The following is a 24,348-nucleotide window of genomic DNA, read 5'->3' as shown; positions in this document are numbered from 1 at the left end:
GACACTCTAGATAAGTAAGAATAAGCAACAGCCACAATCCAACAGTATATTTAATTGCTTTAAATATAAAAAAAAGTATATCAAAATACATACAGTAAATGGTTTGAGAGCAGTCTGAATGTGTTTTTTTCAGAGGGTAAAGTAAGGACAATATAAAACAGTATATAAATACACATTTTGTTACAAATCTGAAAGCCATTACATTGACTTTATCGTCATTCAAGATTGAACATTACACACAAATCATGATTCAGGTGAAAGATAAGTATTTTATCTTTGTGTCTTCTCTCAGTGTTTATCGCCATGCTGCACAGAATATTAGTCTGTCTGTCTGTCTGTCTGTCTGTCTGTCTGTCTGTCTGTCTGTCTGTCTGTCTGTCTGTCTGTCTGTCTGTCTGTCTGTCTGTCTGTCTGTCTGTCTGTCTGTCTGTCTGTCTGTCTGTCTGTCTGTCTCTCTGTCTGTCTGTCTGTCTGTCTGTCTGTCTGTCTGTCTGTCTGTCAGTCAGTCAGTCAGTCAGTTATGTTAATAATGATTACGCTTCAATTAGCTCATCACATGGTCATGAAGATTATCGTTGTTGGACTGGGGAAAGTGCTGAAGGGTTTTCAGCTGCTCAAAGATATACCCGGAAATAAATCCCCCTTTCTCATGGAGTCCCATCAGTAACCTTTAACCTAAAACCATGCCTATATTATGACTCACATCACCAGGTCCATACATCACACTATACGTATTTACCTGTCCTTTTTTTTACACATATAGATTACCCTTTTCCTCTGCATAAACACGTTTGAATTAGTGGCTCAAAGCAGGGTAGAAAAACTGCATAAGAAGAGTTCCAGAGTTCAGTACTAAAAATGACCTTGTCTTTTATCAACACAACTGCTATCCAACATAATGCGGAGTGTCAATGTAAATACATTTGGACTTTTGCAAGCTCCGAAGCTTTTGTCATCATAACCCTGAATTCTGGGTTTCCAGTAAAAAAGATCTAGCTCTGTTTTCAGAACAGCAAATTTAGAGCAAAAGATACATATTCAGATATCGAGTTGGTAGGTTGAAAACAACATTTTTGTCACAGAATGGTACAGAATTTTTTATAACATAGATTTTATCACAGTGTTCCTGTCAGCATCAGGGAGGTTGTTGTTGAACAGAATCAATTATTTTGATGATATTCAATCTACATCAGTGTCACCTTCTCGGTTTCCTCTGCGGCGTATATCTTAGATTTCCTTTGAATTTAGGAGTGCAGAAAGGTTCAGTCCTCTGCAAGGTCACTGGTGAGATGAAAGTGCATCTGAAGCTTTTCTGAAAGATTGCTTTAGTCTTCAGGTTGGGATAGGAGGGTGAGTGTAGGTCAAAAATATGATATCCTTCGAGCAGAGCTGACCTTTAGGAGCTGCCATCCCCATTCTTGGTCTTGAGCACTACTAGGCTAACCATGAGAGGGATCAGGCAGATGGGAGTTATCACCAGGGCCATGACAATGACTGGGGGGGGGTCACTGAGCTCCTCCGAGGGACATTCCTTGAAAAACTTGGAGTGGATGTCCACAAACGTCTGTTCCACCAGTGGGTTTGGCCATGGGATCTTGAGACAGTCAGATATCTCCTCCGTGCAAAGGCTTAGGTTACTATAATAGCTGCAGACAGAAAACATGATTCAGACATCAGCACATATTTAAACATATATATATATAAAAAAAGAAAATACTCCTCAGATAAACACATAATACTCACTTGCTCACATTGCCCCAAGTGCACCAGTTAGTGCTGTTCATTGATGTCATTGCGTGATTGAATTTGGGGATACACAAATGGACAAGCAGATAGTGAAGGCACTCCATTGTTGGTGCACTGAACTCCTCATGACAGAAGCTGCAATACCCCACACAACTGTGAGAAGTAGTCCCACAAACTGCATGAGTGAAAAAGAATAGAATGAGAGCGAGTTAAAGAGACGTCAGAGAGAAAAATGACAGTGAAGTTGTGGGAACATTTTCAGAAAAACTTATATGTTGATGATACAATTTTGTGTGAGTATGTATAGGGCTACAGAGTTAGTTCACCTACCAAATGACAATGTAGAGTCTCCATGAGTGGTATCTAAAACACAGAAAAGTTAGATTTAAAAAACTTTAAATCAGACATTATTGTTGACTTTTGGCAGTTCAGGCAAAACCCTCTGCCATTCATAGTTCAGTTCATTCAATAAGTTATACAATAAGACATACAGTACATAATAGCAGTCTTCAATGCAAAGACTCATGTCTGTTTTAGCTCATGAGTTACTTTGCATGTCTTGTACTAAAGCAGGCATTTGCAGCTGTGGAAGAGAGACCACACACTTACCGCAGAGAAAGGAGAGGAATACCCCAATGAAACCAAGTGCTCCCTTCATGTCAGAAAAAATGAATAAAGGTGCGTTTTCCCCAACCGGCAACCATGTATAATAAACCTAAACTTGTTAGACTGTATACAGCGAGGCATAACAGGAAACCCGACAGGATGGAAGAGTCGCAGTGTAACCTTCGGTTACCAGATGTCCAAACAGTGTTACCCGCGGTTACCAGATGTTCTGCGAAGATCTGTCTGACGGCCCTGCGCCTTGGCAGCAGCTCTTCCCCTCTCCAACACACGTTTCTTTAGGATTTTCTTTCTTTTTAAAGGGGTGGAGGCAACAAAGATTGTCCTCTCCATTCTCCCAAATAAAAAGGAGCACACCCAAGCTGGGCTGGACTCACATCTGAAAACCCTTTACTCTTTAACTCTTGTTCTGCTTTTTATTCTCAGTTTCTCACAGTCGAGGGCCTGGCCAGCTCACAGCATGTGATTTATTTGCCTTTTGGGCTGCCTCTGCCAAATAGGAAACATAAGTAAACATTTAGGGCTTAGCGTTTTGGGGTGGATGTAATCATGACTCTGCAGGGTGTTCTGTGCAGACAGCCATGATTTCGTTTTTAGGTTAATTTCTCTCAACCTGGAAGAAGTTATTAGTCATAGCTAATGAAGTGTTTGAAGGGCCAACTAACGGATATATTTCTCCACAAGTGTGGGAAAACTTGATTGTGCTACATCTGTAAGGTAGTTTCTCACTGTCAACGCTTTAAAGAGCAGTGTAAGAGAGTTTTATTGATTGAATGAAAAATGGAATCCATGGTTTATGTTTTCTCACGACAAACTTGTCCATTTATGTCACTAAATCCACATGTTGGGCCTCTCACAACATCTGTTTGCCGAGCAGCATTTTGATTTAGTAATGACATCAGGAAATGTGTCTTTTCAGCAGGGGAGGAGCTCAGAGTTGGGGGGAGTTGGCAGGGGGAGGGAGGGGGACAATCAGGGGAAAGAAAAAAAAGGGAAGGCACTGGAAGAGGAACAGTGAAAGGGGCGCTGCTCCAAAGTTCCAGTTGTTTCACAACCTAGAGTTCATGCGTTGATAAGACCCGTTGCATGGGGTGAATGACGAACAAATTCAGGAAATTCAGCCAGGTGGGGTCTGTTCATAATGAGGTTTGAGTTAACCTCTGGCCCCAAACCACTGTGGGCCTCGTGTCTACTGCTGTTGACCCTCACTGGTGGAGACCTCCCCAAGAGTTGTTTTTGGATTCTCATGATAGGACACACGAGGAGATCTTGGCAGAAACCAGGATCACTGTGCTCTGCTTTCTGTGTTTGTCAATTTCAGGCCAAGCTAATTCATTTCAAGAAATGAGCCAAAAGAATCCCCCAGTCGACACAAGTATATAATCACTGTTTAAAGAGTAAAATAAAGTAGCCTAAATTGTATTCATGTATTTCTGTTTAGTTATTTAGCTAAGGTTAAATCAAAAGCAGACCATTGACAGAATCCCCTTCGGAGACTCAGACATGTAGTTTAGTCTATAGTAAGGTCAAATACAAAAACAAAGTTGAAACTTACTGGCAACAGTCTCATCTGTTGACAATAGCCTGTAGAGAAAGGGGGTCATGTTAGTCCAAGTAGTTGTGGTTATGTATGATTTTTTTTTCTTTCTTACAGTACACGTACCTATTGTTGTGGCTGGTTGTGCCGTTAACTTCTCATCCACCAGACAAACCACTGATGTGCACCCTGCTGTGACAGAAATACAATAAAGTTAGAACTGAATATAGGAATAAATGTGTAAAAGTAAAAAAAAAAAAAACGGTCCAACAGCAATCATGAAATGTATTTAGACAATTGTGTATACTAAAACTGCAGCACCCAAGAAGAGTGGGAAAAGGAAATAACAAAAAAATAAACAGTAGGAAGTTAACAGGTCAAGGCATCCTCCCTTTGTCTGCCACTACTTTCAGGGAAATCTTGACATATATTACTCTGGGACACAAAAACACGGTACCCTCAAACAAGAAATAAATATCTTAGTTAATAAATGGGAGCACCAAATGATGCCTTGATCATTAAACAAAATGTAATATTATAATGGTAATTCTAAATAACAACAACTATCATTATTAGTAAAACACACATTTGTTCATCAGCTGGCTCAAAACTATTCTATGACCCTGAAACCAAACTGTTTAACGTTCAAACTCAATCATGAGGCTTGCTAAGCTCCTTTCTTAGAGCCACTCAATCACTGAAAGCCCCCCAGCATTCCTCTTGAGAGGTGAGAGAGAGGGCAAGTAAAGAATTGTAATCATAAGTGTGAAGAAATGGACAGGATAAATCCTCTACTTACCCCAGATGAGAAGAGTCACAAAACAGCCAGAAAACCTAAGTGAGGAACTAGTGGCTGTCATTTTGCCTGACAATGCTCTGTCCGTCTTCCCTGGTGGGTAGGGATTACATATCTCAACCTTTCTGCAGGAAGGCTCTATAAAACAACAGGAAGCCCTCATTTCCTAGGATGGGCGGATTCACACAATGGGACAGAAAGCCTGTGATAAGGTTGGAACTACTGTGGTCCACCATCACCCTCTCCCCCTTTTTATCTATTTATTTCTCTCATCCAACCCTGTGCTTTCAAAAAGAGAGCCCCACCCTCTCATTTAGCTCTCTCCCCCTTTATGTATTTAGCTTTGGATACATACTTTTATAAATATGTGCAATACTTAGATGTCATTAATGTGTTCTCACACCGAATGGGACTAAAAACATGTGAGGCGCTGGACAAAAAAATGATTTATGCCGCAATTGGAATATCTGACAACTTGTTTATGTTGTGAATGTTTTGCTTCAAGTGTTCCCTGGACCAATAATTGTGTGCTGAGTAATTCTATCACCGGCAGCTTTAGAGCCAGCTAACAACATAAAAGTCATGCATGATTCTCAACTATTATGAGATATTTGGTTTTTTTATCCAAAGAGCTCCTGTTGGAAAGATGTTAAAGGTCCCATGTCATGCTTTTCTGGTTATTACCCGTCCCCTTGTGTGTTATGTAGCTTTTTCTGCATGTAAACGGTCTGCAGAGTCACAAAACCTCAAAGTACACCCTGTAGAGAGTAAAACTCTAACACAGAAAATACCTATCTATGCTGCCCCAGAACGCCTCGTTGGAGATTTCTCTTTTTCCATTGTTTTCTTCTTGGGGATAGTGACGTATTTGGGTATAGTGACGTTACGTCCGCAGAGCCGTTACGTTTGGACCAATCCGCGGACTTCCTCACACACATACACTCGGCGGGACGTTGCGAGGCTCGCTGCTGCGAGGAGCGGACAGTGTGAGCTGGCTCACTGGTGTGGGGACGGCGAGACAGCGAGACACCGCGAAACTCAGCCTGAGCACACACACAAACTCCCAGCCAGGCTGCGGGTGTGTGTGTGTTTCGGGCTGGGTTTCGCTGTGTCTCGCTGTCTCGCAGACGGCCACTGGGCTCACAGGGAGGGGGGGGGGGGGGGCAGGAGCTCCAACAAGCCGTTTAAGACAGAGAGTGAATACACATTACTATACAGAGATGCTGTATGAGAAACCAATGTGAGTTTGGAAAATTGCACAATGTAAATCTATTTTAGTAGACCTCAACAATGGAATTATGATCAGTAGAAATGGCCATGACATGGGACCTTTAATGCTGTGTAACGTCTTGAGTAGCAGGCTCTTACTTTCACAACTGATCATAGAGATTTGACATCTTAAAAACCCATGATGCATAGCCAATTAATAGTACACGTACAGTAAATAAGTTAAATATCAAGCATATACAAAAGCTAACAAGTCACATTTATACATATCTATAAAGACAAGGCAAGTTTATTTACATTGCACCTTTCAACACAAATTCACAATTCAAAGTGCTTTACAAAAATGAAAAAAGGAACGAAAGAACATTTTGAGATAAAAAGTAAAATAGAAATGGTCTGGCTAAATTGCCATAAATATATATCATAAGCAGACTAATATACCACCCCTGTGCTCATTAGTCAAAACCTAGTTAGAAAATACATTAAGTACTTAGAAAAATGTATAAATCTATGCATTAAAGGCTACAATTACAAGTTAATGACAAAAGGTATAAACAGTATAGTGTACGACTTTGTAAGACATTTTAAATGAGGGCTCATAAGATATATTGTCTCGTTTATCCATTTTCTTTCCATGTCAAAACTTTGCTCCTACACTACGTACAATGCAACTCAATCGCAGACATTTTGGTTGGATGTTTGGTTTGTTACAGAATATACATTTAAACAAATGTAGCCTAAATGTAGCACAAACCCTAAAGCGGAAATGAGGAGTAACATTTTTAAACTTCCAGCCTCAACAGTCACTGACTCAAGTGACATAACTTGAGGCGATAAATCAGATTTGGTTTGGCTGCTTATTGGTTTTGTTGTAGAGCAAGATCTTTAGGGAGGCTTCTATCGTTATTTGTTGTAGAGCATGATTTACTCTACAGTGTAGTGCTAGTGAGTGAGGAATATGTCTTTCATATCTGTGTTGTGTTGCACCATCTGATGACAAGCAACCAGTCCCCCCCACCGCTGTATCTGACGTCAGTCGGTCTGGTAAAAAGAGGCGTCAGGGATCTCCATTATGAAAGTGTTGCATTCACTCACGTCACTGAAGGATGAGTGCTCTTTCTCAGCTGCTGGACCTGGGACTGAGCCAGCTAGCTCTAGAACAAAATTGCTTCCACATTTCATTTTAGAAAAAGGAGGCCACTTTTCTATGCAACTGGTTGAATTTTTAAAAGCCAACAAACAGACAGTTAATACATTTGCATTACTCTTCAGTATTAGTGCGTAAAATAATAGAATGGATTGCCTGCAAGAAGGGGACTACTATTGAGAAATAAAATAAGTGAATGTTTACTTGGCACATGCCTCTCTATGAAGAAATACTTCCTACATTGAATACAATAGTTTAAATGACTTGAGGTAAGTATGTCATCAGCTACTTTGCGAACCTTTTATCTGCAAGCCTTTCTCACAGATCATAAAAGCTGCATTACATTTGATCTGAGTTCCACAATAGACAAGTGCCAAGACCAACAGACAATGTTTACATTAACCACAATTAAACACTTCCCACTGATCATGATCAACAGCCATGCTCTCCAAACATATCTTCCTGTGTGTGTTTGCTTTTGTTTGACGGGTCGGTATCAACATGGCACGAGCTACTGTGGACAGGCCAAACATGCTGTATCATCTGAGATACTTTTGCTCACTGCATGCATAATTACTAACCAATAATGCACGCATAAAGCAGAAACCGAGAGGAGAAATTATCAACAGAAGCATGGTAGTCAGAGCGAAAAACACAGAGGCAGTCATGGTTAAGCATAACATAAGACTTAACCATGTCAAGTTTTTGTATCCAAATAAGAACATGTGTATGACATGTTGTGTCATGGGATGAAAAAAGCTGGATAGCGCCATCTTGTGTGCCAGACGAGTAGCATCTCTGTGGTTTCCTTTGATCCATCAGGCTAAGGGTTTATTTTGCAAAAAGGACATTTAGAACTGTTGTGAATATTCATCAATTACCATCCATATTTTCACAGTCTTTATAATATGATTCAGGGTTACATTTAAAAGTAAAGCCAATACCCTACATTGATGTTTGACTTTTTGCACTTGTATATCAACACCCAAATAAAAAAATAAGTTGAATTAAAAAAAGAGAGTAACGGTTATTTGCAGAACACTTAAAAGGAGTTGACTTGTCTTCAAAAGCCACAAAGGCTAAGGTTAAAGAAAAAGTGAATATCTTATATTAACAATAAATTAAACTCAAGTTTTTGTGAAGTTCCCTGTTTCTAGGTCTATCTTCCTCACCAATTCAACATGAGAAATATCTTGATTTACCTAAAAATTATTTTAAAAAGTCAGGTAATTTCTCAAACACTTTGCATATTGCATATGTTGCTATTCTCTTTGAGGTTTAAAACTAAATATAGCCTAGTCACTTTGTGCTGTAAAAGTAAACATGGTCTTGTGATAGTATAGTATTATGTTATATGCCATTTTGATTGTAAGTTCCATGATTTATATTATGTACCAGAACAGGCTCTATACGTTACAATACCAATTTTAAAATATGGATTTTTTTTTTTTTTAATGTTTGAAGAATTATAAAAGACAGAAATACCTATTTGAAATATTACTGATCTATTTAAAAAATGCAACATTTTAGTTGTATGGAAAATACTTTTGTTAAATATTGCTTTATGAAAAAAAAATATTTCCTATTTTACACTGCCACTTTAAGATGTAGGCCAGATATTGTTTAAGATGTTAATTCTGTCTCTAAATGATGCTGCTCATTGTACTGATTTTTTATTTTAATTAACATAAACTTACAATGTGCTTTCTCATGTTTGCAGCTCAACTAGTGTAAATTAGGATGTTACGTAGTGTACGTGATGGCATCAGTGGCCCGATGACCAGCCCTCTCTCTAAAAAGAGAACGACATGCGTCGGGCTCTCCCTGGAGGAGGAATGCAGAACAACAGCGGCACTGTTTTCTAACCCATACAACTCAACTCCACTCCACTGTAGGAGTTTTCAACTAGGTATTGATCATTTTTTATTCTTAATGTATAGTTTGTTATTTGTACACAATGTGCACAGCTGGGGTAATTAGTCCTATAGTATTTTCCAGTTGTGGAGCAGTTAATTTGTTTTGCTATTTGATCAAATTCAAAAATATTCCTGTGATATTCTTTTTAAATATTTTAATAATATGGCATTTATTCTCCGATCAAACCGAGCGTCATGCCCTCACGCATTTAGATGGCGATATATCACTCTGGACAGTTGCATCAGTTCCTGTGCATGCGTGTGAATGGCTGTGCTGTGGCTGCTGCTCCACGCTGCTTTTTATTCCCAGGACCAGGACGCATAATAGTAATGAATCCTCCTCGGCTAGGAAAAGGCTGTGGTCATTAAAAAAGACGTCACCCTCCTGCACGGGTTGGCTGGACAGAGCCAAGTGCGCAGATATTTGTAAGCTACAACAACAACAACCTCCAGCAGCACCATGCCCATGGATAACGTAGGGATTTCTCTGAGATCCCCTCGCCGCGCGGAGACTGTATCTGCGTCAGATCAATAGCAAACACACAGCCTGTAATTGCTCCAGATCTTTCGACTGTGTTAAAAAATCTGACAGTGACTTGATCGCGTTGCAGTGTCTTCGCACGAATAGGAAGCAAGCCGTTGATTTGAAGGTATTTAATAACTGCGACACTGGGTGAAGGCTGGAGGTAGACGTGCACACGCGTCCGCTGGAATAACGTGCTGTCATTGTGGAGCTCGGTGCGCACGTCTTCGCACATTTAAATGGTAACTGTGTTGTCTCAACGGGGCTGCGGCTACAGGACGCAGCGCGCTTCATAGCTGTGGCTGAAACGTGTGCACGACTCGTATCCAGGAACGAAATGTACTATAGCAGTTTCCCGAGCTCAGTTTCGTCTTTGTAGTTATTTTCGATGGTCTTTTAGGGCCGGATTTGAAACTTGATGTTCACTAAGGTGTTTTTGGAACACAGGAAAACTGTACTACGCACTTTCTGCTCCGCTTCGCTTCATGTTGTTTTTTTGAAGAGGCACGCCCACTGATAGGCAATGTGGATTAGTTGCTTGTTTGTGTGTGCACGCGATGAGTCAATTTGTTCATTATTTGATCCATTGCGATTCATGATTGGATCGAAGGAGAAACGGCAATCGTATATGAGCAGTTTAAAGCACCAGTGTGGAAGTATATTTGTTGCCTTTATGTCAGTTTTATTTTGCCTACTGAGGGGGGCACTCTTTTAAAATGTACTTCCAGTGAGGGGGGAATGGGGAAGTGTTATGCCTGTAACGTAGTGTGAGAGTATGTCGCACTTACTGTGTGTAGTACTAATTTAAAATAAATTACAGAAAGTCACAGATAACATTTGGAAACGGATGGATTCGTTATACACTTACAATTGAGCACCATGGACTTGTTTTAAAGCCTTGTATATTATTAGAAATTCCTTAAGGAATGGTCCAAACTCAAACTTTCTTCTAACAGCGTCACTTGCTCCTATTAAACACATTTTAGGCATCTGAAAGCCTAATTTAACAACATAATTCAGCCTGTTTAATTATCTTGATGCATTGTGTACCGCAGTGATGTTGGACTTGTTTGCCACAAAGTATCTCTGTCTTTTTAAAGAGTCATGGAGGAAACAGCTACTGCAGCTCCATCCCCTGGTACCGGGGCTGCCCCCCCAACCCCAAAACCTGAGCCTTCCTCCTTTGTACCCTCCCGCAGCCTGCTAGAGTGGAGACGGAGGGTCAAGTCTGAGTACATGCGCCTTCGCCAATTAAAACGCCTTAAAAAAGTAGAAGAGGTCAAGGTGGGTCAACACAAATCTTTTTACTGTATGGGATTTTATGCTGTTGTGGGTTTCATATGCTGCACTCACTACCTGTTTATGCTTTTAACAGTATTTGTGACATGCTCTTTGTTCTGATGATTCCAGGCCCTGTTCAATTCCAACAGGCAAAAGATTGAGCAAAAGACAAATGTCCTGAATGAAGAGTGGTCCCGGCTCAGGATCCAGTCCATACCTCTGTCAACGTCTGCCGGATTTGGGGCCAACAAGAAGGTGTGTGTGTGTGAACGTTATTCCATCATTATGTATCCTCTTCACCCGCATCAGTGTTCTGCTCTGATTCTCACCTGGCTGTCAGGTGTTACTGAAATATCTCAGGACAAAGCTGTGTGCCAGAACAGGATCATATGGCAGCCAAGGAGTAATGCTGTAAAAGTTAATATTACACACAGCCTGTGGTCCAGACAGCATTCTCTCCTCTCTCACGCTGTCGGGGTTAATCTTATCAGGGGTGGGGCGGCATGTCATCGATTATACAGTTATATAATTGTCCAATAATGCTGACTCAAACTCACCTCTGGTGCTCTTGCAGATGTGTACAGTGGAGTTTGGCCACCCAGAATTCAAAGCTCAAGCCATTGTCATGAGACCTCTGTCAACAGTGGCAGGGATCCCCTTCATGTACTCCTGGTCGTCTCTGCAGCATAACTTCATGGTATGACATGAACCATACTGGGTTGTAGGTGATGCATTTACAGTGCTGTTACAGGTGCAGCATCTCACATATTATTCAACATGATCCTCTGTGAGATGAAATGGATGGAACATCTAAACCAGAGTAAGTCAAAAACACACGTCATGAATCTAAATGCTCCAAAAATTATTTTATTTTTAAAACATATAGTTTCACTGGCTAAATGCTCTTGCAACACAATTTGGTTTCTTTCTTATATTTCCAGATCAGGACCACATGCACATTTTAGGAACTACATGTTAGCTGTAGATCACAGTTGGTGGTGTGACGTATTCCATCATCTGATAGTCTCATTGGTGTCTTGACGTGAGGTTTTGTTTCTTAGGTGGAGGATGAGACATTTCTTCACAACATCCCATACATGGGTGACGAGGTGCTGGAACAGGATGAGGCCTTCCTGGAAGAACTCATCGACAACTACGATGGTGTCCATGGTGACAGAGGTATGTGTTGAATTCTCTATCACATTACAGTTTCTGCACACAACCCATAATATAACACCTTTTAATTCTGTATATCACTGCAATATTCAGGGACTTTGGTTTAGTATATGCTGATGATGCAGCTGATTTTCTCAAAGTGTGTTGAAAAGATAAATATTTAAGGAATTGGCTTTTTCATATGTATTCCAGAGGGGGGGTTTATCAGCGATGAGGTTTTTAAAGAGCTGGTGGAGGCCTTGTGCCAGTACTCTGACCACGAGGAGGAGGAAGAGGAGGAAGCAGCAGGGGCGATGGTGACGGTGGAGGTGACAGGGAAGAAGGAGGACGAGAGAGTGATGAGGAGCTCAGTGGAGGGCTCAGAGGAGACTAAACCTGGTACTGGGGCATTTACCAGGAGGAAGAGGAAGAGCACTACCGAGGGTGAGCATTTATGTTGATGTGAGTTTGTGTCTTTAGACCAGGCGGCAACATTCTCTGTAAACATTGTTCCAATGAGATGATGGTCTCAATTGCTAGTTTCAAATCTTCTTCAATAAAGTATGATGCTTTTAAAAAAAGTAAAATATAGTCCCATTTAGGGTCAAGTAGTAAAGTATACAATTAAGCAGTTCTTGCTTTATGCTATGTTGATACTGAGAGCAACAAGGAACAGGATACATGTTATTTTCATTAAAGTAGTTGACATGTAGTTACAAAGTCCAATCAGATCACTTTTTCAGCACTCCAATGACATGGTAAAGCAACACAGGTTTTGTTAAAGGTGGGGTAGGTAAGTTTGAGAAACCGGCTCGAGATACACTTTTTGTTATATTCCATGGAATGCTCTTAACATCCCGATAGCAATGAAAATCTTGCTATGACAAAAAATCCATAAAAAAATGTCATCTGTGGAAGCCGTAGTACTGTAAAAAGCACGACCAATCATTTTAGCCGGCCCGGCTAAAATAACTGGATGGCCTACCTGCCTGTCAGCCTTCCATCTGTGCACAAACTTATCTCGTGCCCTCATTGGTCATGTGCGCGTTCGTGTGTGTTGGAGGAGGGGCTCTGTAAGGAAGTGGCAGATTTTTTCCGGTTGTGTATTTTCAAATTCTAGGGCACTCGAGCTGGTTTCTCCAAAATTACCTACCCCACCTTTAAACTATAACTGGTCCCCTTTCCCCCACTATTCCATTCCTTTAAAAAGTTGAAGAAATTAGCTAACCATTAGCCAGTACATTGTGCTTTTATGTGGTATACCTACTGTACTGTATGATAATGAGCGTTTGAGCAACACTTCAAAGTTGTCTCTGAAATAATGTATCTGGCCATTTTGCAGCTTGTAGAATGGGCATGGCATTAGGGTGGGTCTACCTTGTGATTGACAGGTTGCTACCACAGCCAGTCTGGGTGTTCTATGTGTTTTGGTCTCAGAATTTGAATTCTGGGCTTCAAAACTGTAGTCCTGAAACCAGTGACATCACAGTGACTATGTCCACATCTTATATATGGTCAATTGTTGAGGGTTGCAGCATGAACAAGGCTGTTACTGTTCCTCTCATCACACTGTAGAGCTGCCACAAGGTCACCCTGTCACAGCAGCCCTTGCAAAGGCATTGTTTACTTCAAAGCTGCCCCTGTGTCCCAGCATGGGTACTGTGTGTGAGGGAACCTGTTTGTCTACGACACAGATATGGCTCTAATTACAGAACCTAATAACCTTTGGTACCAAGCGTTATGGGACTAACTAAATGGAGGCACACCTGTAGGGATGGGTATCGTTAAGGTTTTAACGGTACTACTACTTTTATCGATACCGCTTATCAATCCGCTCTTTTAACGGTACTTTTATCGGTTCTTTTGGAGAAAGAAAAAAGGTAAACTAACTGAACAAATTGTGAACAAAATTAACATTGCTTTTTATTTAAATTAAATGCATAATATTTCACATCAAAAGAAACAACAATGTTTTAACAAATCGTATTAAATAATCTGATGACAGAATTGTAAACAGAATAGCTGAAACTTTAACAAAATAAATAACTCAGTTACCTCTAATCATTAACCCATGTTTGTATAATTGAGTTAACTCCGTGTGTTGCTGCTAGCATACATAATACCTGACGTGGAAAAGTTACTCGTGGATGGGGCTACAGAGCTACTAGAAAGACAGTCGAACCCGGTGCATTTCTCCGTCTGGATGTGGTGCACTTTTGCTAAATGTTTCGACAAATTGCTCGTGTTACCGCCCTGACATGCTAAACTCTTATTGCACTTTTGGCAACGAGCATTGTCCACATCGAGACAGGTAAAGTTTAACCACACCTTGGAGCGCTTTCTCTCCGCTGTGTGTGTGTGTGTGTGTGTGTGTGTGTGTGTGTGTGTGTGTGTGTGTGTGTGTGTGTGTGTGTGTGTGTGTGTGTGTGTGTGTGTGTGTGTGTGTGTGTGTGTGTGTGTGTGTGTGTGTGTGTGTGTGTGTGTGTGTGTGTGTGTGTGTGTGTGTGTGTGTGTGTGTGTGTGTGTGTGTGTGTGTGTGTGTGTGTGTGTGTGTGTGTGTGTGTGTGTGTGTGTGTGTGTGTGTGTGTGTGTGTGTGTGTGTGTGTGTGTGTGTGTGTGTGTGTGTGTGTGTGTGTGTGTGTGTGTGTGTGTGTGTGTGTGTGTAAACCGCCCCGCCCCCTCGCACACAGACGGGGGGGAGAGAGAGAGAGATCTCTCGTCTGGATTGGAAAGATCGAAAATACTAAAAATAATCATAGACGCATTTTGCAGTCTTTTTGCATATTAGAAACGGAGTTGGCGACACTAAAACTGCAATATAATGTTTGTGTAGCAATAATGCATATGACCTATATTTTTTAGATGTCTCCAGTACCGATAAAAAGCCCGATAACGTCGGAGCTTAACGGTACCACGGTCTTTAATAATTCATCCCCGGGGCCCGTTTAATACCGGGGCTCGATACCCATCCCTACACACCTGGCTACACAGTCATTCAGGAACTGGTACACAAACGCATCCATGAATGAGGGGCTTCATGAATAAAAGATACTGGGAAAAGAAAACGTCACTGTTTGTATTACATCATGGGAAAACGTCTCTACCATTGCAATATATTTATACGATTTTGAATAAGCTCTGTTTGTGAATCTGTATGAAAAACTGATGTGTAATAGGTTGTTTGCATAACCAACTTTCTTTCTGTCTCCCAAAGTGAGGGACATGTCCGGCAGCAAGAAGGTCCCCAACGATAACATATTTACAGCCATCGCCTCAATGTTCCCTTACAAGGGCACCACCGAGGAGCTGAAGGAAAAGTAAGAAAAGTGCAGTGCACACTGAGAATCTATGTCCACAATGCTGAACAGGCCGTTGCTTAGTGTTCACCATGGAGACGCAAGCTGTCAGGAGGGAAAGTAATAATGGTGGCTCCCTCTCAGGCTCTCTGACTGAAAGGAGCAGTCGCATCAGCATCTGAAAGAGCTTTACTGGGGGGAAAAAACAACTTCAACCAGGAACAACTTTAATTGATACTTATACTGTGGTAAAACTGTACATTTGTGATATATTGCCAGTAAAACTCTCCCTGTCACCTCCACAGGTACAAGGACCTCTTGGATCCCCCCCGCGCTGTGAAGCTGCCCCCTCTCTGCACCCCCAACCTGGACGGTCCATTCGCTAAGTCTGTACAGCGGGAGCAGTCGTTGCACTCCTTCCACACACTCTTCTGCAGACGTTGCTTCAAATACGACTGTTTTCTCCACCGTAATAGTTTATATTACATATTACGATCTTTTTTGATTTCCATTAAGATTGTGATTAATAACTTGAAATCGTTATATATGTCTTCCCCGACTATCTTTTGTGCCTTAGGTGTTTTATTACATTTGTGAACTAATTACCTGAGGTAGTATTCCGATTGGGTCAGATGTTGTACAAAAATGTGCATGTAATTTGTATTAAGCAAGTAGTTACATTTCAACGTATTCTCAACCCAAAAAAGAGAATCACTATATTTGTGTTTCTTTTCATAAAGCTTTCCATGCTACACCCAATGTTTACAAGAGGAAAATAAAAGAGATCCGCATAGAGACTGAACCATGTGGTGAAGACTGCTTCCTGTTACAGGTATGCCAACCTTACAATTGTTATCTTCCTTCATTTCTGTAGCTCATGCTATATGTTGTTTTCACTCTTTGTTGTTCTTTCCATTCCCTGTGTCTTTTCTGAAGAAAGGGGCTAAAGAGTTTGTGGATCAGAATATTTTGCCGTCACAAAGGTCTCGAGGGCGCCGAAGGCAGCAGCGTCCCACCAGCTCCAGCTGTCCCGGACCCTCTGTGTCTGCTGAGGAAGTCCCAGAGAGTGACCATGAAACCACCACCTCCTCCTCAGGTAGGACTCCGATCTTCCAGGTACTGGGTTTGGAGCTGCTTTTCAGATCACAAAAATTGACAAGACAAAAGGAAGTATCGGAAAAGGTTCAGTGTAAAATGTTTCATTCTAGTTTTGCTTTTACAATTACTTATTGCTATATATTGCGTATTCATTTGAGATTTCTGTGCCTCATACAGTATATACACAGTTATTTAAATGTATTTCTGAGTCACTGTGTGACGTATTGGATGCATCATTTACCATAACCTCCCCCAAATCCCTCCTTTTCTGGAAGGCTGTCTGCCCCAACTGACTGCAGCCCTTTAAAAAACGAAATTTGGCCGAATAGCCGGCAAGTGATATCCTGCTGTGTCTCCCCTGTTCCAGCTCTTTCTTGCCAGGCAAAATAAACCAGCCATTAGTTTTGCATGCTTCGGCCCTAATATAAACACTTTGTTCCCTCTCCCCCTCCTCCTACTAGGTTTTTGTTTTGTTTTTATTTTGCTTTTCTGTTGAAATGTCCATGTGGAGAGCAGCGGGAGGGAAATAAGAGCAATCTCCTCTTGCTCTTCATTGTCCCCCTCTCCCCTGGAGCTCTCAGGTTGTTGTTGTTCTTCGCCATCAGTGCCTCACTGGAAGTCTCTGTTAGTTTTGGAAAACGCTCGTGCTCAGCCAGTGACTCAGCAGACTCTCTTGCACATGTTGAGATAATGTGGAAAAAACAGATTGTCGAACAGATTAATAAAGATACTCGGTGCTCCAGCATGTGGCCACAGCAATGCTGCATTCAGCCTGTTGCCAAGCAACATTCGGCTCTCTTCCTCGAGCTGTGGGTGTTTGAGCATCAGTATTGAATATTCAAAAAGCACACACACACACACACACACACACACACACATTCAGATACACAAACAATTGTTTTCCTACTGTAGTAAAAGCTATATGTGTCAGTAGTTGTTAAATGATCATGGCTCGTGTGTCCATGGGCAGATATATAACTGTTAAAAGCCTTATGCCAAAACAAAGTAAAAAGTGTGTGCAGCTGCATGTGTGTGTAGATTAAACAAATATCAAACAGACTCTTTGCCAAGAGTAGTTGGACAGTGAAACCAAATTGTTTTTCTGTTTTTGTAACAGAAGAGAATTCGCGATGCCAGACTCCCACCAAGCTGCGTCCAGCGGTTGATAACGGGGAGCAGCAGGCGAGCTGTGCGGTCCAGTGGAGCGGGGCGGAGGAGTCACTGTTCAGAGTGCTGCACGGCACATACTTCAACAACTTCTGCTCCATCGCTCGCCTCATCGGTACAAAGAGCTGCAAGGAGGTAAAATGTTTAAAGACCCAACAGTATTCTTATCTCAGAAGATGGTAGGACAGGAAGTACACCGATTAAGCGCTGGAATCCTCCAACATTGTCAGAATCACGATGGACATATTTCAGCAGAATCAGTGAAAGCATAGTTTTTGTCCTATGGATTCTTCTTCCTTTACCCACAGTGCAACAAAACCCCCCAACACTTCGCACTGACTGTGTTATGCTAGTAGTGGCTAATGTAGCTTGGCCCACTTTTTAATTGGATCAAAACTATGTTTCTTCTGGAGCTATAAAAGGCTTTATAAAACTACTCTCAGAAATACTCCCGAACACCTGTGAACAGATTTTGATGTTAAAAATAAAAAGTTGAATTCCCCTTTAAATCCCAGATGCTAAAGTGAGATAAAGTCTGGAAATAGATGTAACACTTCAAAACACTTCAGTGTAGCCGAAAACACACACACTTAAAACAAAACCAACAAAAGGGAATGCAGACAAGTAGGAAATAGAAGCAAAAGGATTCATGTGAAATGAGGGTTTATTTTAGAGACAGCCCTTAAGTACAGCAATTGTGAGTCATTAGCTATGCCATCTGCAGTTCTAATGTTATAATAAAAAAATTAAAAAACTGCATCAATCTGAAACTGATGCATAGTTATGGAGACACCATACTAACATTGCTGATTTCTTTCGCGTTTGCGTCAGTATGAATGTATGAATGCATGCATCCTGTGGTTTTATGGTGTGGATAATTGGAATGACTACAGAGAGAATGGCATGTGGCACCATAAACACGTATGCTTACCAGATGTGACATTGCTCATATTCTCTCATGGTGTTTTTCAGCTTCAGACGTATACAGACTTATGTCCAACATGACTCAAATCGTATGGGCTGTGGGGGAAACCTGACAACCTCTAATTCTATTACTTTTGAGCTCAGTAGATGCGGAAAATAACGATTTACCATATTTAGCACATGTTGAAGCAACCTTGCCCCTTTACATCCAACCTTGTAGTACCTTAAGTCCAGAGATGTATTGGATGGAACTTTTTGTATCCAAAGGGCCCCGCCCATGGAAATGCTGAAACCAGCTGCATCATTATGAATGTCTGTGTCTTCCAAATCTGGGTTTTGGCAGCCAGAAGTGTGTGTGTGTGTGTGTGTGTGTGTGTGTGTGTGTGTGTGTGTGTGTGTGTGTGTGTGTGTGTGTGTGTGTGGTGTGTGTGTGTGTGTGTGTGTGTGTGTGTGTGTGTGTGTGTGTGTGTGTGTGTGTGTGTGTGTGTGTGTGTGTGTGTGTGTGTGTGTGTGTGTGTGTGTGTGTGTGTGTGTGTGTGTGTGTGTGTGTGTGTGTGTGTGTGTGTGTGTGTGTGTGTGTGTGTGTGTGTGTGTGTGTGTGTGTGTGTGTGTGTGTGTGTGTGTGTGTGTGTGTGTGTGTGTGTGTGTGTGTGTGTGTGTGTGTGTGTGTGTGTGTGTGTGTGTGTGTGTGTGTGTGTGTGTGTGTGTGTGTGTGTGTGTGTGTGTGTGTGTGTGTGTGGCCTCTGCAGAGTTTTGACAACAGAGGAAGCAGGAGAAAGGATTTTCTGTGTTATAATGGTGGCAATGTGCTTTTCAGCTTAACACAATGTAATTACAATAAAGAAAACACAATTACTTACAGTGGTAACAATTGCAATGGGTTAGGGTTACAAATCTAACTATAAGCACAATGTGTTTTTATTCTTATGCATCTTATTTTACTTTACTCACAGGTGTACGAGTTTGCGGTGAAGGAGGCCCTGACCCATCGTGTTCCTTTGGTTGATGGAGGCATCCCACCCCAGAAGAAGAAACGGAAACACAGGCATGATATCGCCACTTATTCTCCCACTTATGCACAACCTTCTCTTAATGATGGCAATAGGATAATAACCTAATTTATTGCAGAAAGAAGCTCGGCCTTCAGTGAAATCTCCCTCAATTTTAAAGGTTAAAATACATGATTAAGTTCACACAGTTAAATCCAAACTGCACTGTTGCATTTGTTCTTCCTGACACATGTAATGGTTTGTCACTCAATAATCAATGAAAGGTACTTAACAGCATCACTCTGGAACAAGGTATAAGAGTTTTTAACCCTTTTGTGTTTGTTTAATGTGGCAGGTTATGGGCAAAGATTCAGCTAAAGAAAGGTACGTTCACAGAAAAAAAAGAAATCTGTAATACAACACAGTTTACTGTCCCAGTCTGAAAGGTTTGTCCTCTGTTGCTCCAGATAGCTCGTCCAATCAGGTGTACAAATACCAGCCATGTGATCACCCCGAACATCCATGCGACAGCACCTGCCCGTGTGTGATGACCCAGAATTTCTGTGAGAAGTTCTGCCAGTGTGAGCAGGAGTGTGAGTGTCACCTTTCTCTTTCCCCAGAGTGTATTGTAAGCTTCTTTCTTTCTTACACACACAAAAATACATAAAAGCTCTCTCCGCCTTGTAATGCTTATTGTTTGTCATAACACCTAAAGCCCTTTTTCCAGTAGAGCATGGCAGCAGAATGTAAAACGGTTCTGCAGTATTCTGGCAGCAGTCAGAGGAGAAAGTGTCCTCTGGCCATGGTAGGTGGGTGTCTGTTTAAAACAGAGCTGCGTTCAAAATGAGGCATTCGCTGCAGCAGCAATGACCCAGAACTGTGTTTTCCAAAATGGCCACATGGTGGAGGAATGCATTCTGTATTTTTCCCTCGGGAGAGTTTACAACAGAGAAAGGGGAGAAGATGAAGTCAATATTTTGCTATGGTTTGGAAGAGATGGTTTCCCCTCATTTGTTCATCTGTTGTGGTTCAGTCATCTTCTCCCGGCCCTCCTCCTTACCCGACTGTTACCTCGCCTTTTCCCGTAGCTGAAGAGAGCCCGGGCCAAACAGGAAGCAGCCCCCCCGTTGCACATGTGTGTGTGCTCCGAAGACTTGGAGAGAAATCAAAGGGATATGACAGGCTCTGTGCCTAATATACAACATCATCTCCAACATCAGTATGAGTCAGACCGCTCCAGCTAAACAAAGCTTGATGATACAGACACATAAAACTCACACAGGCTGGGAATGGGAGGGTTTTAAAACAGAGAAGACAAATGCTGCCTTCAGCTTTGTGTTGTACACAGTGTTTCCCGGGCAGAGGCTTCTGGAAAGACATTTGGGTTATATTTGCCTGATCCTTCCGCTCGCCTGCCTGCAGGGTGTTATGTTTCACTCTGCAAAATTGTATTTCAGCATATCTGCCAGCAGAGGTCTCTGAGTGATGGGTTTCTCAGCATTACTCAGCTATTTAGATTCTGTGCTGCACAACTGCGTTTGGAAATGGAATTAATTTCCATAGCCAACCTGTTTTCTGCTAAGTCATATAATAAAGATAAGATAAGAAGTACTTTATTGATCCCAATTTGGGAAATGTTTGCATTGCAGCAGCATAAAAAAACAAGGTATTGTACATTAAAGAAATTAAAAGACTAGAAATAAACAATCCAAAATGTAAATATCTCAAATAGAAATAAAATAGCATTAAAATAGTAGAAAATATACATGTTGAAATACAAATTTACAGTAACAAAATATAAAGCAGGATATTATATATACATTAAGTGTGTAAGGAATGGAATATTAAATTGAATATACATTTAAAATGTACAGTGTGACTTTAAGTCCAGTTGTCCAAGAGAATCTATGGAGCAGAGAGTTCTCTTCCGGCCAGAGGTGATTTGTTGTTACAGAGTTATTGCAGTCGGCAGGAATGTTTTCCTGTATCGGTCCTTGTGATGGATAACAGTTTGTTCAGTGTCCTCCTCTCCACCACAGCTTCAAAAGGGTCCAGCTTGATGCCGATGACAGAGCCAGCTTTCAACTGCATTGTCAGAATCAGAAACAGGTTTATTACCAGATTTTAGGTTTACACGTACAAGGAATTTGATTTGGTGCATATATAAAAGTAAAACAAGAATTAAAAACACAGGTAGAGAACAAGAAAAATATTAAGAATAATACAAAATATAGTAAAATATAACAGTATTTACATTGCAATGGAATGGAATAAAATATGGAATAAAAATCGGCAGTAATTAAAAGAAAACAGATATTGTTGTACATTTTGTGCATTAATGTAATGCATAGTCTGCATTGTCTTTCTATTCTTTCTTTTATTCTATTTTTTACTATTCAAACTTTTGAGCGCATCCCCTTTCAGAGCAGCTGTGTGTGTCCAATGTTTTTTAGGCCAGAACCGCTTCCCGGGCTGCAGGTGTAAGACCCAGTGCAACACTAAACAGTGTCCCTGCTACCTGGCGGTGAGGGAATGTGACCCAGATCTGTGCATGACCTGCGGCACTGCAGAGCACTGGGACAACAAAATGATCTCCTGCAAAAACTGCAGCATCCAGAGGAGCCTAAAAAAGGTACACTAGGTCACTTGAAGGTCTTAATGGTTACATATTTTAAGCCTTTTATTCTGGGGATCTCTCATATGTGTGCGTGGTGTCCTAACCTACATTTGATTCTCTCAGCACCTGCTTTTGGCTCCATCAGATGTTGCCGGATGGGGCACCTTCATCAAAGAACCAGTTCAGAAGAATGAGTTCATCTCTGAATACTGCGGAGAGGTAAGACCATGGGGTTTAGTCATATTTTATAATATATAAGCTCTCAAGTGGATTTAATTTTTATAGTGTTTATTATTCCTTTGTGTGTGCATGAGCAGTTGATCTCGCAGGATGAGGCAGACAGACGCGGAAGGATCTATGACAAATATATGTCTAGCTTCCTTTTCAATTTGAACAATGGTTAGTATTCCCAATTCCTCCTTTTATCCTAACCATATCACGGTTATGGTCTTTAAAAAAAATAATCCTTAATACACGCCATGTTTCTGGGTAGACTTTGTTGTGGATGCCACTCGAAAGGGGAACAAAATCCGCTTTGCAAATCATTCAGTTAATCCTAACTGCTACGCTAAAGGTAATATTTATCTTTGCCATGTTGTCAGATGTGAGTTCACAGGATGTTTCTTGGCTAAGCTGTTTGCTTCTATTGCAGTGGTAATGGTGAATGGAGACCACCGCATTGGAATATTTGCCAAGCGAGCTATCCTGCAAGGAGAGGAGCTCTTCTTTGACTACAGGTAGAGTCACAGGCCTTTTAGTGACTCCAGCAGCTTCAAAGTAAAACAAAAAAGAAACAGGCCACTGTACGTTAAGCCTGAATTACTACTTCCCGCAGTTCCTGTATGTTAACTCAGACACTTCATCTTCTTTTCACAGATACAGCCAAGCGGATGCCCTCAAATATGTGGGGATAGAGAGGGAGGCAGACACGGCTTAGCTGACTACCTCGATAACCAGCCCATAAAAGCTCAGCCACCCACTAATGCTTCTGGCCCTCTTTGTAGCGTCACATCTAGAAGACGAGTTTCTATGATCAGCCGCTGTCTCTGCCCTCTCTGCTGCACTTCTAAAAATAGAGTCCCTCCCTATTGTTTGCTCCCTGCAGACATCATTCCCTCGTCCAGTGACAGCAGTCAGTCTCCCTCTACCCAAACCCACCCACTACCTGCAACAGTGTATACGCCAAGCTTATGAAACTAGACTATATCAAGTGGAAATACTATTAATCCGTATTGCTTACTACACCACGAACATTTTCTGTTTTTTTGTTTCATCAAGTTAAAGCAAAGAGGTCGTGATTACCCATCCTTAAGTGTGTTACCATCTAAGAAGTTGTGTTACTGTACTTATAGACCGGCTTTTATTTGACCTCTCAATACATTAAAGCAAGCTTTTACATAGTATATGATAATAATCAGTGAAATGCATGTGCTGTCTCTTGGATAAGCGAACCAATAAACATGTTAGCATTAGCTTCAGTCAGAATCTGTGCGGTCTCAGTATTGCAGTCTGTGCTATGTTACCCACTGGCAGTTCTTCTGAAGAACTTGACCAGGTTTGACAGCTTGTGTTCCTCTTTGAATCTTTTTCAGCAGCTAGCATCACCACCACATCTTTATGGTGAAATAAGATATTGTGCATTTATATAATTGTTCTGCAAAAATAGGCAACCAGACAAGAACCGACTGACTGAATGTAACCTCTAGAGTAGACGATGGTGAAGAGATCTCATCCCTCTTTTCATTTTTACACATAAATCCATTCTGTCGGTACTTTGAGTAACGTACACGCACATCAAACATTTATTATCATACTTTCATGATCTTGAGGCCTTTACACTTTGTGAAGGATATAACTAATACATTAACAAGTCACAGTAAATGTCTTCCTTTTATAAATCATATAAGTGCCAAATGATTTCATACAGAAAAAAGACTGAAAAACGTATTGCATAATTAAAAGATGTAAAAATTAAAGGTAACCATTTCAAGGTTATAACTATGGGAAAAGCAAAATGATCAGTGTTTGACCAAATATTAAAGTCCCCCACATGTGAATGTAAAACATCTTTCATCATCTCTCATTTGTTCTATATGTCCAGATTTGTAATTCATCCTGTTTTTCATTTAAAATACATTCAGTCCCAATTTAAAATGAGATCCTTCTCAATAGGGATGAACAAAATGGAGTTTACTGCTATGTACAGTGTATGCCTATAAAAATAAAAGTTTAACTTTATACATTAAAACATGCTGCTCTGGTCCTTGAGTGTGTTTAATGTCTCTGTGCAAAACACATCTTACCT

General features: G+C 41.0%; 2 protein-coding genes across 10 annotated transcripts; one reads left to right on the top strand and one right to left on the bottom strand.

The window, feature by feature from the left end:
- Positions 1–32: 32 nt before the first annotated feature.
- On the bottom strand, positions 33–4,820 carry ramp2 (receptor (G protein-coupled) activity modifying protein 2). 3 transcript variants are annotated; one of them, XM_034143899.1, is made up of 5 exons: positions 4,707–4,819; positions 4,034–4,099; positions 2,077–2,109; positions 1,744–1,921; positions 33–1,646 (listed from the first exon to the last, which is right to left on the bottom strand). In XM_034143899.1, the coding sequence occupies exons 1-5, from the start codon at positions 4,765–4,767 to the stop codon at positions 1,397–1,399; spliced, it is 588 nt and encodes a 195-aa protein (XP_033999790.1). In that variant the 5' UTR covers positions 4,768–4,819; the 3' UTR covers positions 33–1,396. The 3 variants fall into 3 exon arrangements, with proteins under 3 accessions (XP_033999790.1, XP_033999791.1, XP_033999792.1); XM_034143900.1 differs by having other exon boundaries at positions 1,368–1,646; positions 4,034–4,096; positions 4,707–4,820; XM_034143901.1 differs by lacking the exons at positions 4,034–4,099; positions 4,707–4,819 and adding an exon at positions 2,356–3,874 and having other exon boundaries at positions 1,368–1,646.
- Positions 4,821–8,865: 4,045 nt separating this feature from the next.
- On the top strand, positions 8,866–24,305 carry ezh1 (enhancer of zeste 1 polycomb repressive complex 2 subunit). Of its 7 annotated transcripts, none has more exons than XM_034143891.1 (20): positions 8,866–8,986; positions 10,617–10,800; positions 10,927–11,052; positions 11,372–11,494; positions 11,859–11,976; positions 12,166–12,396; positions 15,167–15,269; positions 15,554–15,717; positions 15,989–16,080; positions 16,185–16,344; positions 17,464–17,648; positions 19,391–19,482; positions 19,782–19,810; positions 19,894–20,019; positions 21,880–22,058; positions 22,167–22,262; positions 22,361–22,442; positions 22,537–22,617; positions 22,696–22,780; positions 22,920–24,305. In XM_034143891.1, exons 2-20 carry the CDS (start codon positions 10,621–10,623, stop codon positions 22,978–22,980), a joined length of 2,313 nt encoding a protein of 770 aa, XP_033999782.1. In that variant the 5' UTR covers positions 8,866–8,986; positions 10,617–10,620; the 3' UTR covers positions 22,981–24,305. The 7 variants fall into 7 exon arrangements, with proteins under 7 accessions (XP_033999782.1, XP_033999786.1, XP_033999788.1 ...); XM_034143895.1 differs by having other exon boundaries at positions 22,696–22,820; XM_034143897.1 differs by having other exon boundaries at positions 8,891–8,986; positions 10,716–10,800.
- The last annotated feature ends 43 nt before the right edge of the window (positions 24,306–24,348 follow it).

This window comes from Trematomus bernacchii, unplaced genomic scaffold (assembly GCF_902827165.1).
Source record: "Trematomus bernacchii unplaced genomic scaffold, fTreBer1.1, whole genome shotgun sequence".
In the NCBI taxonomy this organism is placed as follows: domain Eukaryota; kingdom Metazoa; phylum Chordata; class Actinopteri; order Perciformes; family Nototheniidae; genus Trematomus; species Trematomus bernacchii.
This window is presented reverse-complemented; position numbering and strand designations above follow the sequence as displayed.